This window comes from Lepidochelys kempii, chromosome 3, assembly GCF_965140265.1.
Source record: "Lepidochelys kempii isolate rLepKem1 chromosome 3, rLepKem1.hap2, whole genome shotgun sequence".
Classification (NCBI taxonomy): Eukaryota; Metazoa; Chordata; order Testudines; family Cheloniidae; genus Lepidochelys; species Lepidochelys kempii.
The window spans coordinates 207,806,459-207,818,747 of NC_133258.1; the positions used below are offsets into that span (position 1 = coordinate 207,806,459).

The 12,289-nt window shown below is 54.7% G+C and overlaps 1 protein-coding gene across 7 annotated transcripts in view; it reads right to left on the reverse strand.

Annotated features, from left to right (window-relative positions):
* Positions 1-1,499: 1,499 nt before the first annotated feature.
* KLC4 (kinesin light chain 4) overlaps positions 1,500-12,289 on the reverse strand; it is a 49,480-nt gene continuing 38,690 nt past the window's right edge. For 6 of the 7 annotated variants that reach the window (XM_073339847.1, XM_073339851.1, XM_073339846.1 and 3 more), the window contains 3 exons: positions 5,098-5,222; positions 4,506-4,554; positions 1,500-3,555 (listed from right to left, as the gene is read on the reverse strand). In XM_073339847.1, coding sequence (XP_073195948.1) covers positions 3,466-3,555; positions 4,506-4,554; positions 5,098-5,222 — 264 coding nt within the window. In that variant the 3' untranslated portion in view covers positions 1,500-3,465. The remainder of the gene's footprint in view (positions 3,556-4,505; positions 4,555-5,097; positions 5,223-12,289) is intronic. The other variant, XM_073339852.1, reaches the window with a different exon arrangement.

The window sequence follows — 12,289 nt, forward strand, 5'->3', positions numbered from 1 at the left end:
CCATCCCATTCTCTCGCCCCATCCTCCTGTCCTGCCCCCATCCCATTGTCCCGCCTCCCATCCTCCTGTCCCGCCCCCATCCCATTGTCCCGCCCCCCATCCTCCTGTCCCGCCCCCATCCCATTGTCCCGCCCCCATCCTCCTGTCTCGCCCCCATCCCATTGTCCCGCCTCCCATCCTCCTGTCCCGCCCCCATCCCATTGTCCCGCCCCCCATCCTCTGTCCCGTCCCCATCCCATTGTCCCGCCCCCATCCTCCTGTCTCGCCCCCATCCCATTGTCCCGCCCCCCCATCCTCCTGTCCCGCCCCCCATCCTCCTGTCCCGCCTCCCATCCTCCTGTCCCGCCCCCATCCCATTGTCCCGCCCCCCCATCCTCCTGTCCCGCCCCCATCCTCCTGTCTCGCCCCCATCCCATTGTCCCGCCCCCCCATCCTCCTGTCCCGCCCCCATCCTCCTGTCTCGCCCCCATCCCATTGTCCCGCCCCCCCATCCTCCTGTCCCGCCCCCCATCCTCCTGTCTCGCCCCCATCCTCCTGTCCCGCCCCATCCCATTGTCCCGCCCCATCCTCCTGTCCTGCCCCCCATCCCATTGTCCCGCCCCCCATCGTCCTGTCCCGCCCCCATCCTCCTGTCCCGGGGAGAGCCTCCCCCGGAAGGGGTTGGTGGCAGTCTGGCCTGGCCATGTTTATTAGAGCATGGCAATGGTGCTCATTAGGGTAATGATGTCAGCATGAGAGTGGCTGAGACAGTGTCACCAGCCCCAAATGATCAAAACTCATGAGTCAGGCCCAAGAGCGGCTTAAAAGTCATGACATTTTGAAACAAGTAACCAATGTGGGTTCTTTGTATTTGCTTTCTGATCTCTGAGCCTTTAGGTCACATTCAAGCTTTAGGTTTGAGCCGTTCAGTCACGTTGTCAAGCTTTTCCACAGCCACAAGGGCCAAGCCCTCTTTTGAACAAAGGAAGCTGAGCTGCTCCTCTACGCCCATGATTCCAGGAGTCAGAGCTTTGTAAAAACCACCGTAAGACTTTTAGTAAAATCAGGGGAGTTGGCAACACAGCGAGGTTAGTCAGAACTAGAGAGGACTGTGAGGAGCATCACAGGGAACTAATCCAGCGAGGAGAATGGGCAGCAGGATGGGAAATGAAAGTCAGTGTTGAAAAATCCAAAATAATAAACACAGAAGGGAATAATTGGAACTATTCAGACGTTACTGGGTTCTAAATTAACTGCATCAGTTCCGGAAACAAACCTAGGCATCACCGTGAGCCACTCAGTGGAGACCTCTGCTCCATGTGCAGCTCTGCTGAAATAAGCAAACACTGTTTGGCTGCAGAAGGCGCGGGCTGGAGAATAAATTGGAGTGTCATGATGCCATATCAGAAATGACTATGACATTTCACCGGCACAGGGCACTCCATTTCATACCGGATATTACAGAACTAGAGGGGTTGAGAAAAGGGCAAGGACTGGGCAAGCTCGCATATGGAGACAGCTTGAAACGACTGGGATTGTTTACTTTAGAGAAGAGACAAGAGGGATCATGATCCAAATCCATACAGTAATGACTAGACAGAGAGGGGAGATAGGGAGCTTCTATCCACCTTTTCTCTTAACACAAGAACAAGGTGACAACGATGTTGAAAGACAGCAAATTCAAAACTGGTAAGAGGAATTTCACATAATGCACAATTAGCCCGTGGAACTCACTGTCACATGATGTTATTAAATCCCATTTAGCAGCACTCATAAAAGGCACGGGCATTCATTGGATAACAATAATATGCAGAGTTATAATAATAAATACCGAAAACCACTGGAGTTTTGGAAGGACTATAAACCCTAATGCTTCATGGCAGAAGCCAACCTCTAACTAATAGGGTTAGGAAGAAACTTTCCCTGGGGCAGGGTATTCCACAACTGCCACCGTCAGAGACAGGCGACTAGACTAGATGGACCCCCCCAGTTGGATCCAGTATTGCATGCTGAATTTCTTTTGTAACTCTACAGCCTGCACCTGGGCAGTTCAGGATGGAAAGCTGGAGAGACCATCAGGCATTTCACCCCCAAGTGTTTAACACAGACAGCAGCTGAGCGCAAGGGATCTGCAGGCAGGCCTAGTCTTCCCTCTCCCCTTGGCAGCACGGTTGAGTCTGCAGGCAGGCCTAGTCAGGGGTCAGGCTCCAGCACCTGGGGCTCGGCACAGACGAAACACGAGAGCTTGTGGCTAGCAGGCCCGGGCGTTAGGAGTGGAGCGGGCCGACATTTTTCAGACAAAACTTTTTTCACCAAATAATGCATGTTCGGAGCGACCAAACCATTTCACAAATTCGTGTCCAATTCGCCGAATTTTTGATCCAAAAATTCAGAAACAGTCAAAATGTTTGATTTTTTGATTCAAAACAACTTTTTGTTTCAAATTTTACTCCCCTTCTATTATTTTTTTAAGGTAAAATCCCGCAAAAACCAAACATTTTTGTTTGACCCAAACTCTTTTTTTTTTGGTTCAGCCACTGAGCTCTATAGCTTGGAGCCACTGTCTGTATGTGTTGGTGTGCAGCCAGCCCTCCCTCCTCACTGGCTTGGAGGCTCTCACCACAGTCACTTCGGTGATTTTTTATTTCATAAAATAAAGTACCGCAATCAGAGATAAATCACGGGTAACAATGACCCTGCCAGCTCCCCCAGTGCCCATGCACGGCTCTCTCCATGCTAAGGCAGACGTAGGCAACACAGCCAGAACAGGAACTGGCCTCCTAGGACGGGGGCGTAGGGATTGGGACACATTCCCAATGGGGTCAGCCCCTGCCCTCGAAGCCTGGGCTGAATCACATAGGTGAACTCCCCGGGAAGGTCGCCAGGTCGCCATGACCCTTCCAGCCTCGTTCTCTGGTTCCCAGGGAGCTGAATCGGAAGAACCCCAGTCCTGGGCACTGGGTGGTGCTGAGGTCGAGGAGAAGCTGGTAACTAAGGAGAAGGCAGTGCAGAGGCGGGGTGAGCCCTTCACTGCAGAAGGAGCCCGCAGGTCTGCTTTAGAGGAGCACACACACAGCCCCTGCCTGGGGGAAGGGCTGGCACCAGCCCCAGGGAGTGGAGAGTCTCCACCCCTCTGCTCCGATAGCCAAAGCCACAAGTAAGTGCTGCTGGAGCTCATCGCTGAGCAACCAAAGCTCTAAGTGCTGTCGCCAAGGCCGCTAGTCCCTGGTAAGTACCAGGCCCAGGCAGGCAGCAGGCAGAGGGAGGCTCGGCAAGGGCACACCTCTTCCAGGGGCAGGGTCTGAGACGGGGGGCTGGAGCTCCGGCTGCGGTGGAGGAGCAGGACACGGCTCGGAGCCTGGAGCAGCTGGAGTGTCAGGCAGTGCGCGATCCTAGAGGTGGTGCCGGAGCCACAGGGTGCAGTCAAGCAGCAGGAGCATCTGAGATGGAGCCAGGAGTTGGTGCAGAGAGGAGCCCGGAGGCGGGTCAGTTGGAGGTGAGCAGGGAGCTGTGAGAGGACAGATCCACGCTGCTGACACTGAAGCCTCTGCTCTCTGCCAGGAGGCCCGGGGAATCCTGAAAAACAAACCACACTGTCCAGGATCCCGCATCCCCGGCATGCAGGCCCATGCCCGGACAGCTTCCGCTCAGTCCCCTGCCCTGCCCAGGGGAACGCGCTGGCTGCCCTGCTCTGAGCTGAGCTCGAGGGGCCATGTCCTCTGAGCTCCCCCAGCCAGACACCCGCAGCAGTAACCAGTCAGCTTAGCTCATGCCCCAACCCCATCTCAATGGCATCACGTCTCATCTTCACAGTGACCATGAACAACAACATCCCAGGAGCTGCTGGGGGAAGCTGGAGGCTTTGGCACCTGTGGAGAGGCTCAGAGGGGACGGGGGCAGTGTGGATTTAGCACATTAACCAGTGGCGGGGGGTTGCTAAAGTTATCATCAGTGAATACATTACTGTTGACATGTGACTGGCATCGCTAGGCTCCAGAGTCACGAGTCCATCAACAGTAATGAGTCAGTTCAGCCCTTTCCGACCTACTCTTTCAGGCTGCCAGCAGACCCAGGCAGGCACACGCAGGGGTCACGCTTCTGCCATGTGTAAGGTTTCTTCCAACAACACGGGCTTGGTTTTTAATGAACGCTCAGACTCCGGCAAACAGTTCTGCAGCAAACCTCCCATCCATGGAATCGTACAATCCAACCCGGCGTCGGATTCACTCACTGAATTGTCCCCTGCCCTGGCCCTGCTCAGTTGGTGAGCCCAAGCTGCCCTGGCATGTGCTGGTTTATTAGCATCTTACTCCTTGTCTCGCCTTTGCCCGGGGTGTCCCTGATGCTGCACTGCTGGTGGCTATTGGGTTCCCACCTCATCCTGCCTGGGTGGAATTTCATTTCCGAAAGGCAGCTTTGCAGCCCTAGCAGGCCCGTGTGCATCGCTGCGTAACCAGGCAGCTTTCCCATGCCCTGCGGGCTCTGAGCTGGGGGGCGGGGGGCAGTGCTTGCTGCCGAGCTCTTACCTCATCACTGGATGTATTCAGGTAATTTAATGATGCTGCTCGTTTCAAGCTACAAAAAGAAAGAAAAAGGGTGAGTTCACGAGCTCAGCCCCTGCCCCTGCCCGTGGGGCGCAGCCTCCCTCCCACCCTTGGGCCTGGCCTCTCCGCCTGACAGCACAGGGACAGGAGGAAAGGAGCTTGGACATACGCTATTTCCGTGGCAGCCCCTGCCTCCCCTGGGGCCAGAGAGCCCCAGCCCCAGCCCCACCTCCAGGCCCATCCCTGCAGCCCCTCCTAGAGCTTGGTGGGTCCCCATCTCCGCACACAGGCTGGATGAGAGCCTCTTGCTCCCCCAGTTTTCTCTGGGCTCCACCTGCTGTCACTCTGGTGTGACTGAATGCGGGTAGCAGCCTCCATGCTGCTGACACCAGGACCCCAGGCCAGAGGGCTCTGCAGAAACCCCTCTGTGCAGGGACCCTGCTCCCAAAGAGGCAAAGCCTCAGGAAAGGGCAGCCCCTGGCAGATGAAGTCTGCATTTCCGGCTGCGCCCTCCCGCTGCCCTGAGAGGCAGCAATGGGTGTGAGAGCACGCAGGCCGCTTGGGAGATGCGTACTTCGTGTTCCTGGGCTCCAGGGGGGCGTTCCCCTGCAGCTTCTTGACTAGCATTTCACTGCTCCTCCTGATCACGTCCCGAAGCTTCACCAGTGAGCTGCTGCGTTGGAGGGCACCAGTGCCGTCCTGCAGAGAGAGACAACCAGCAGGGGGCAGTGAGACGGCTGACGAGCACAGGGACTGCACTCCATGCCAAGGGAAGGCTGCAGCAGGACCCCAGCGCAAATGCCCCAGGCTCACTAAGATCTAAATACATGGCAAATCACCATACAAACAGAACTGAGCCTCACTGAATCGGCACCCCACAAACTCCGCCCTCAGAGCCAAGCATGGCCAGCACTGAGCAGGGAAAGCCTCGGACAAGACGGGCACTGATGCCAACCAGTGTCACTCAGCGCAGGGAAATCAACACAGTAGACCAATCACCAACTAACCCTGGTGCCCCTCTAGCCGGCCATTGGCAGTAGGACCTCTCCCGGGGCGGGAGGCTAGTGGGATGCTGGTGGCGTGATTCCCACACTCGCTCACGTGCCCATGGGAGACCCCCGGCCTCTGGAATTCCAGGTGACCGGCCATCCCGGTGCAGTTAGCAGGGGAGCCCCTCCCTGATTGCTCCACATGGTGTGGAGCGAGCACCCCACACGAGGACACCGCTCTGTGGAGACTGAACCCCTTCGCGGATCAAACGCAGGGGGAGGCAGAGTCCACAGACTTCCCCAGAGGGGGTCTCTGGGACTGATCAGCTTCCTCACCCCGGCTTGCAGCGAGGACCCCCGGTGAGCTCCTGGTGCAGGCACAGGCCGGTCCCGCTGGCAGGAGCCGTGCCCTGGGCCTGCTGGCCGGAGCTGGGGCTGGTGTATGCTGAAGGGAGCTTTACAGTTCATCCTAGGGGGGCTGGGATGCCTGCTCCTCTCCCTCCTCTTCTTCCCTTCGATCACGCCTGCTCCTGGGCTGACTCCTCCCCTGGCATTTCCCCCTCTCCCAGGACCTGCTGGAGTGGCAGGAGATTGCTGTGCTGAAAGCCTCTGGCTCTGGCTGGGCTAGCTAAAGGATGGCTCCTAAGAGACGAGGGGCCTGGTGCTAAGGATGCTGGGTCTGAGGGACCCGTTCAGTGCTCAGAGGAGGAGCATGGAGCTCCTGCCCCAAGGAGGGCTTTCCCTCTCAGGGTAGTGGGTGTGCTTGCCTCCAGCTTTGCCCTGCTACAGATCACTCCCGCTGGCACCGCTGCTGCAAGGAGTGCTTGTTTGCTCTCTGTTTAGCACACGTGGCAGCACCGGGTGCTCTGCAGACTTGCCAGGGCTCCTCCTCTTGGAGCCTGCTGACCAGTGGTTCTAGCAGCTCCTGGCTCTTTGTGAAACTCTCGCCCATGGATGTTTTGGATTGAGAGAGGGCAGAACAGAGAGAGGGCCACCACGGGGCTCAGCTCAGCTATCTTGGGGCCACATTGGGGCCACACTGGCCAGAACCAGCTGCTCCTGAGGGAGAGGCAAGAAGCCCCCAGTGGCAGTGACAGGATAACCTGCCCAGAGGGCAAATTAAGGCCACATCGGCTAAGCTTGGCCTGCACTACACAGCGGTACCCCGTCCGCACCCTGCTGTGAACAGGCAGGAGAGTTGTCCCCATGCTAACCACAGTGCAGAGACCAATGGAGAGCAGCACAAACTGAGTTCAGCATCATGGCAGCCAACACCACTGCTCACGTCTGCTCAGACATGGGACTACACTGTACAGCAGGCCAGGCCAGTGTGACCACCCGACCCCCTTAAACAGGGTCTAGATCCCTTCCAAAGCTTTTGGATTGTAAAGGACCCTTATGATTTTGACTCCAGCTTAGTTATCCTAAGCCAGCTAAGTGTCCAATCCTTTTTCAAATCCTGCTAAGCTCCTAGTGTCACCACTGTCTTGTGGCAATGAGTTCCACACACCAACTGTGTTTTGTGTGAGTCTTGCCTTTGCTCAGCTGTGAATTTGCCACCTTTCAGTTTCAATGACTGTCCCCTTGTTGTTGTGTTACAGGAGCTGGTGAACAGCCACGCCCACCTGCCCACCCTTTTCTGTGCCCTTCATACTTTTTGTCCCTTTGCCACGTCCCCTCTAATCCATCTCCTCTCTAGAGTAAACAAACCTTACGTGTATAAGGCAGCACCTAGATGCCCCAGCTGCCACTGTGCTAGGCTCTGTACATGTGGTAAGAAACATTTGGTAAGGCCCTGCTCCAAAGAGCTTGACAGGCATAATAAGAATGTATTTGCCCTGTGCTAGGGTCTGGGAACAGTGAGCTGTTCAAAATGGAAGTACCGGGCCGGATCAGCGCATGGGCCCAGAGTCCCGTGTCTCACACCAGCCAGGAGCAGCCAATTCAGAGGTGAGTCCATGAAACCCCATAAAGGACAATCAGGGGATAACCTGTGCAGAGGAATGTTTCCCACAGCCCGGGCAGTCAGGGGCAGAGTCAGTTCCTGAAGCACTATGGTTTCTGTCCCACTCCAAGCCTGTCTCCTATACCCGAATGGCCCCATCCCTAGGAATGGGAGGTTACTCCTTTGCAGACCAGTTTTTTCCTTTCATCAGGGTGGCAATTGCTGCTTTCCACTTTCACTTCTCCCTGCCTCACGAGATCGTCCCTGTCTCTTTCACTGATCTAGAATCTGTCCTATTCCCTCGCTCACTAATCAGGCACACTTTGCAGTCTCCACTTGCAGAAGTTTTTCCAGGCCTCTAATAATTTTTCATGCCCATCTCCAAATCCCTGCTATTTCTGCTCTAGGGTTTTCTCACCAGGGTGCCCCCACACTGCACGCAGCACCACAGATGACCACACGCCACGGATTTATGTACTGCCAATAGAATGACTTGCCATTCCATTCCTCTGCATTTCAGAGAATTTCACTCCACGGCTGACAACGCTGCCCCGGTCTCTTTCCCAGGTGGTTCCAGTTAATTCAGAACCCAGGCAGGTGGAGGAGTCGGTCAGATGATTCTCTCCAAGTGCATTACCTTGGATTTGTCAGCATTGAATATTGTTACCACTATGTAGCCCATTCTCCTAGCTTGACTGGGTCCCTAGGAGGTCCCTCATAGTTCTTTCTCTGGGCTTGACAAAGCTAAACATGATCCAATGGCTCAAAGTTGAAGCTGGACAAATTCAGACCAGAAGTAAGATGTAAATTTTTAACAGGGAGAGTAATTAACCAGTAGAACAATTTACTCGGGATCGCGGTGGATTCTCCATCACTGGAAATTTTCAGATCAAGGTCAGACATTTTTCTGAAAGCTCTGCTCTAGGAATTATTTTGGGGAAGTCTTATGGCCTGTGCTATACAGGACAGACTAGATCATCACAATGGTCCTTTCTGGCCTTGGAATCTATGAACATTCTGTGCAGAAGCCATGCTGGTTAGTCCCACATAGCTAACATTTATCGAGAAATTAGCTCATTCTACTTTTAATTATAATTTCAACCTAGTCAGCTGAGCCTGAAGTGCAGGCCGTGGTCTGTCCTTTGCAGGATCATTCCTGTAGCCTTTGTGATGAGAAAATGTACCTATCTTCCAGCCCTCCAGTGCAGTACCTTATTTCAGTGGGTGGTGGTAATCCAGCCATTAAGGGCCTGGGTTTAGGGAGACTCCTCTGCACAAGTTACCCCCAGAGGATTTCACGGACTCTCCATTCTTGGCCGCTGGTAGGGACGGTCCCTGGGTTAGCTGGGCCCCTACCCTGCATGTTTTGGCTAGCCACTGTATTCTCAAGCTCCTCTACAGCTCTTGGCAGCACCACCTGATACCAGAGGCTTACTGCTCTTTAATATCAGTATGATCCAGCATCTTTCCTTCTGACCCCTCAATCCCTGCTACAGCAGCTCCAAGGTGGGAATTTCCACAACAGCCTCAGCCATGAATACTTCGGCGAAGAAATCCTTTTGCTTCTCAGCAGCCTCCTCCTCTTCTGTATTTGCTCCCTTTGACTCCAGGTGGTCCAGCGGACCCACCACTTCCCTCACAGAATCCCTGCTTGTGATCTGCTTACATACCCCAGGTTTATTTTTAATACTTTTGGGCACTTGCTTGTCAGATTCCACCTTAAGCCAGCTTGGTTCCTCAAGTTTTGTCTGATGTAGCCAATGCTCCTTTCTACTGACTTCACTCCTTTCTGAAGGGCCTCTTGGGCCTGAGTAACCCCTTAAACCAGCCGTGTAGCCAGACTTCTCGCTCTCCCTCTGCTGTTCTGAAGTACACCTGCCCTCCAAGACCGCCTTTGCTTCCTTCAGTAGAATCCAAATCTATGGGGCTTGGGGCTTCTTTATTTTTGTCTCTACTGCCTCTTTGAGCAGCTTCCTCGTCCTTTACATTCCCATCTTACTGGTAGTGTCAATGTGCCAGGTTTGGGTGACTGTCCTCCGCTGCCTGCTGGCATTTTGGTCGCTATAACAGAGCTCATCTACTCTCCCTTCTTGAGCCAACTGCAGTGGGCTACTCGGGATTCTCCCCTGGCGTGCTTTGGAGCTACCGGCCCAAGAAGCAATCACTGAAGTGAACTGCTTCTCTGAACGCGGTCCTGTGATGCCATCTGACCAGGTGCTATGTGGGAAGTCTCCCATTATTATTGTTGCATTACATGGAGTGGCCTCTTTGATCTCCCTCAGTACTGCACACTCCCAATCCCTTTCCAGGAGGCTGATGGTAACAAACTCTTATCGGTAGATCTGTATTCTTCAGATGTGGAGTATGTCTGTACACCAGCTGTGCTGCGTGGTCCCTGGCACTCAGAAATGCCACCCGTTCGGGTCCACTGAACCTTTCAGTTCTGGCACGACTCCTCCCCCTCCCTGCAGAGGTGGGTCCTACCCAGCTCACACTTGTCCATGGATGTTGATCATTCCACCCTGAGCCAACACACCTCCAAGCTCCTCTTGCCTGGCTAGGAATTCTAATTTCCCTAGGCTGGGCCTTTGCTTCTCACTGTAGGGGTGGGGTGGGATTACTTTTGACTGTATGCCTATTCTTAACTCCTGGGCCTGCCAGTTCGATAATAACAGCATTTCCCTGTGAGACCTCAACCTGGCCCTGACCCGAAGCCCCCGACCTAGCCAGCCCTGTGTGTGGAGCGAAAAGCATTTCAAAGAAGGCTCTGTCAGAGGCCCTTGGTCCAGGCATTCTTCATAGTGATTGAAATATAGCTTCCAGGACCTCTCCCTCCCTCTATGCTACCTAGGGAAAACACCCAACAGTTCTCCCAGTCTCCCCATGTGCAGTGATCAAAATCCCCTATGGAAGCTCCTAGCTCCAATCCCAGTCCCTGGAGCAACCTTCTCGGTCCATGAGGATTGATCAGCCTCCACCGTCTCTACTGAAAGGTGGGTCCTATCTAAGAGGATATACCCTCCATCGCACCTACATCCCCTCCCGCCACGGGACTGACTGCAGGGCCAAGAGGATGGGGAAAGGCCGCCACGCTCTGCAACGGCCCTTCATCACCTCTGGAATAGTTTCAGCTCTTGCTGCTCCTCCAGTTCAGCAGCTCTAGCCTCAAGATGCTGTCCCTGGGCTCTGAGGTCAATGGGCTGTTTGCACTGGCTGCAAATGAACCCCCACATGCCCTTGGCCCAGGCATCCTGGGGTGGGTGTCCTGGCAGATGATGGGGGACCAGGTTATCTTTCCTTAAGTGGAGGGCCAGGATTTCAGTGGTCTATCTCATCCACAGGATATTTGAGTACTTCACTAACAGCCAATCTAGCAGCCTGCCATCTTCCCCAACGCTCACTCCAGCAGTTGGCTCTCTGCCCTCCCACGGGGCAGTGGCAGGGAAAACCACGGTTGGCTACCAACGTCCTATTTGCTGTGGTGCCAGGCAGCCCCTCTGGCTGGAGCTGAGAGAAGCGGCTGCTGGTGCATTTGCTAGCTCTGCGTACGGAACCAGCGTGGGCTCTGCGTGCTGGGCTCCCCAAGCTGTACAGGAGAGCTCAGTCAGGCTGGTGCCCAGAGAGACAGGAGAGAGCAGGACCAGTGTTCTCCGACCTCCAAAGGCCCTTCACAATAACAGGGCGGCAGATAAACCCTTGGAGCAAAGCGTCAGGGTTTGTAAAATGGAGGCCTGCTGTATACAGGGGTCTCCCTCCTTAGGAAGTGCCACAAGTCCCTTCCAGAAAGTCCCACAAGGCAGCTGAGTGTGGGGGGCTCACGAACCCCGCAGTGCCCTGTCTCTAGCCTAGCTGAGCCCCTTTGTGAGATGTTACCCAGCATCCTGCAGTGAGGGAGGCTGGACCGCTGGAGCTGAGGAGATGCCCGCTAGGAAGAGGGTGGAGCAAGCCCACCTCAGAGTGGCTGCTCTGATATTCCCCTGGGGAAGCCAGTGGTGGGATGGGAGGGGACATGGGTGAGCTGGAGATACAAATTCTTTGCTGGGGCCCCTGCTCTAGCAGAGACAGAAGCAGCTCACATTCCTCACGCTCCACACACACACACAGCCAGAAGGGAGTGTTGTGAGCATCTCACCTGACCTCCAGTAGAACGCAGGTCCCAGAACCTCACCCAGTGACACCTGAACCCAGCCCGGCCTTCTGGCTGGGCTAGAGCAGAGCTTTTAGAAAGACATCCAGTCTCAACTGAAAGACTCCTAGTGATGAAGGAACCACTGCATCCCTTGGTGAACTGGTCCAGTGAGTAATTACCCTCAATGTTGAAAATGTCCACCTTACTTCCACTCTGAATTTGCCTCAGTTTCCAGCCACTGGATCTTGTTCTGCCTTTGCTTTCCAAACTCTGACTCATCTCCTGTTCCCGTGAGGGATTCAGTCACTAGGAATGCAGAGAGCAGAGTATCTGACGACTGGAACTTGCCTATTATGCAAAGGATGTTGCAAGGCATTTAGACAGAGTTGTAGCTAGTGCTGGGGAGGAGATCGTTCTTGGCACACAGTGATACAGTGACAGCAGGAAGTGAAGGTACATTTAAATTGCTAGGAATAAAACTTTCAGATCTATGCACAGAGGGAGCTTCAGCATCTCCGTGCACGGAGGAGACGATGGTATGAAGAGGGGGGTTATTTTTGTGTGTGGATGGGACAGACAGCCTCTCCAGCAGGGCCGAGGGGGGCTCCACCCTAATCCAAGTGCCGAGAGTGGACACGACAAAGGGACACGACGTGCAGAAGGGCAAAGAGAAGGGCAGGCACGGCTATTCATCCACTCCCGT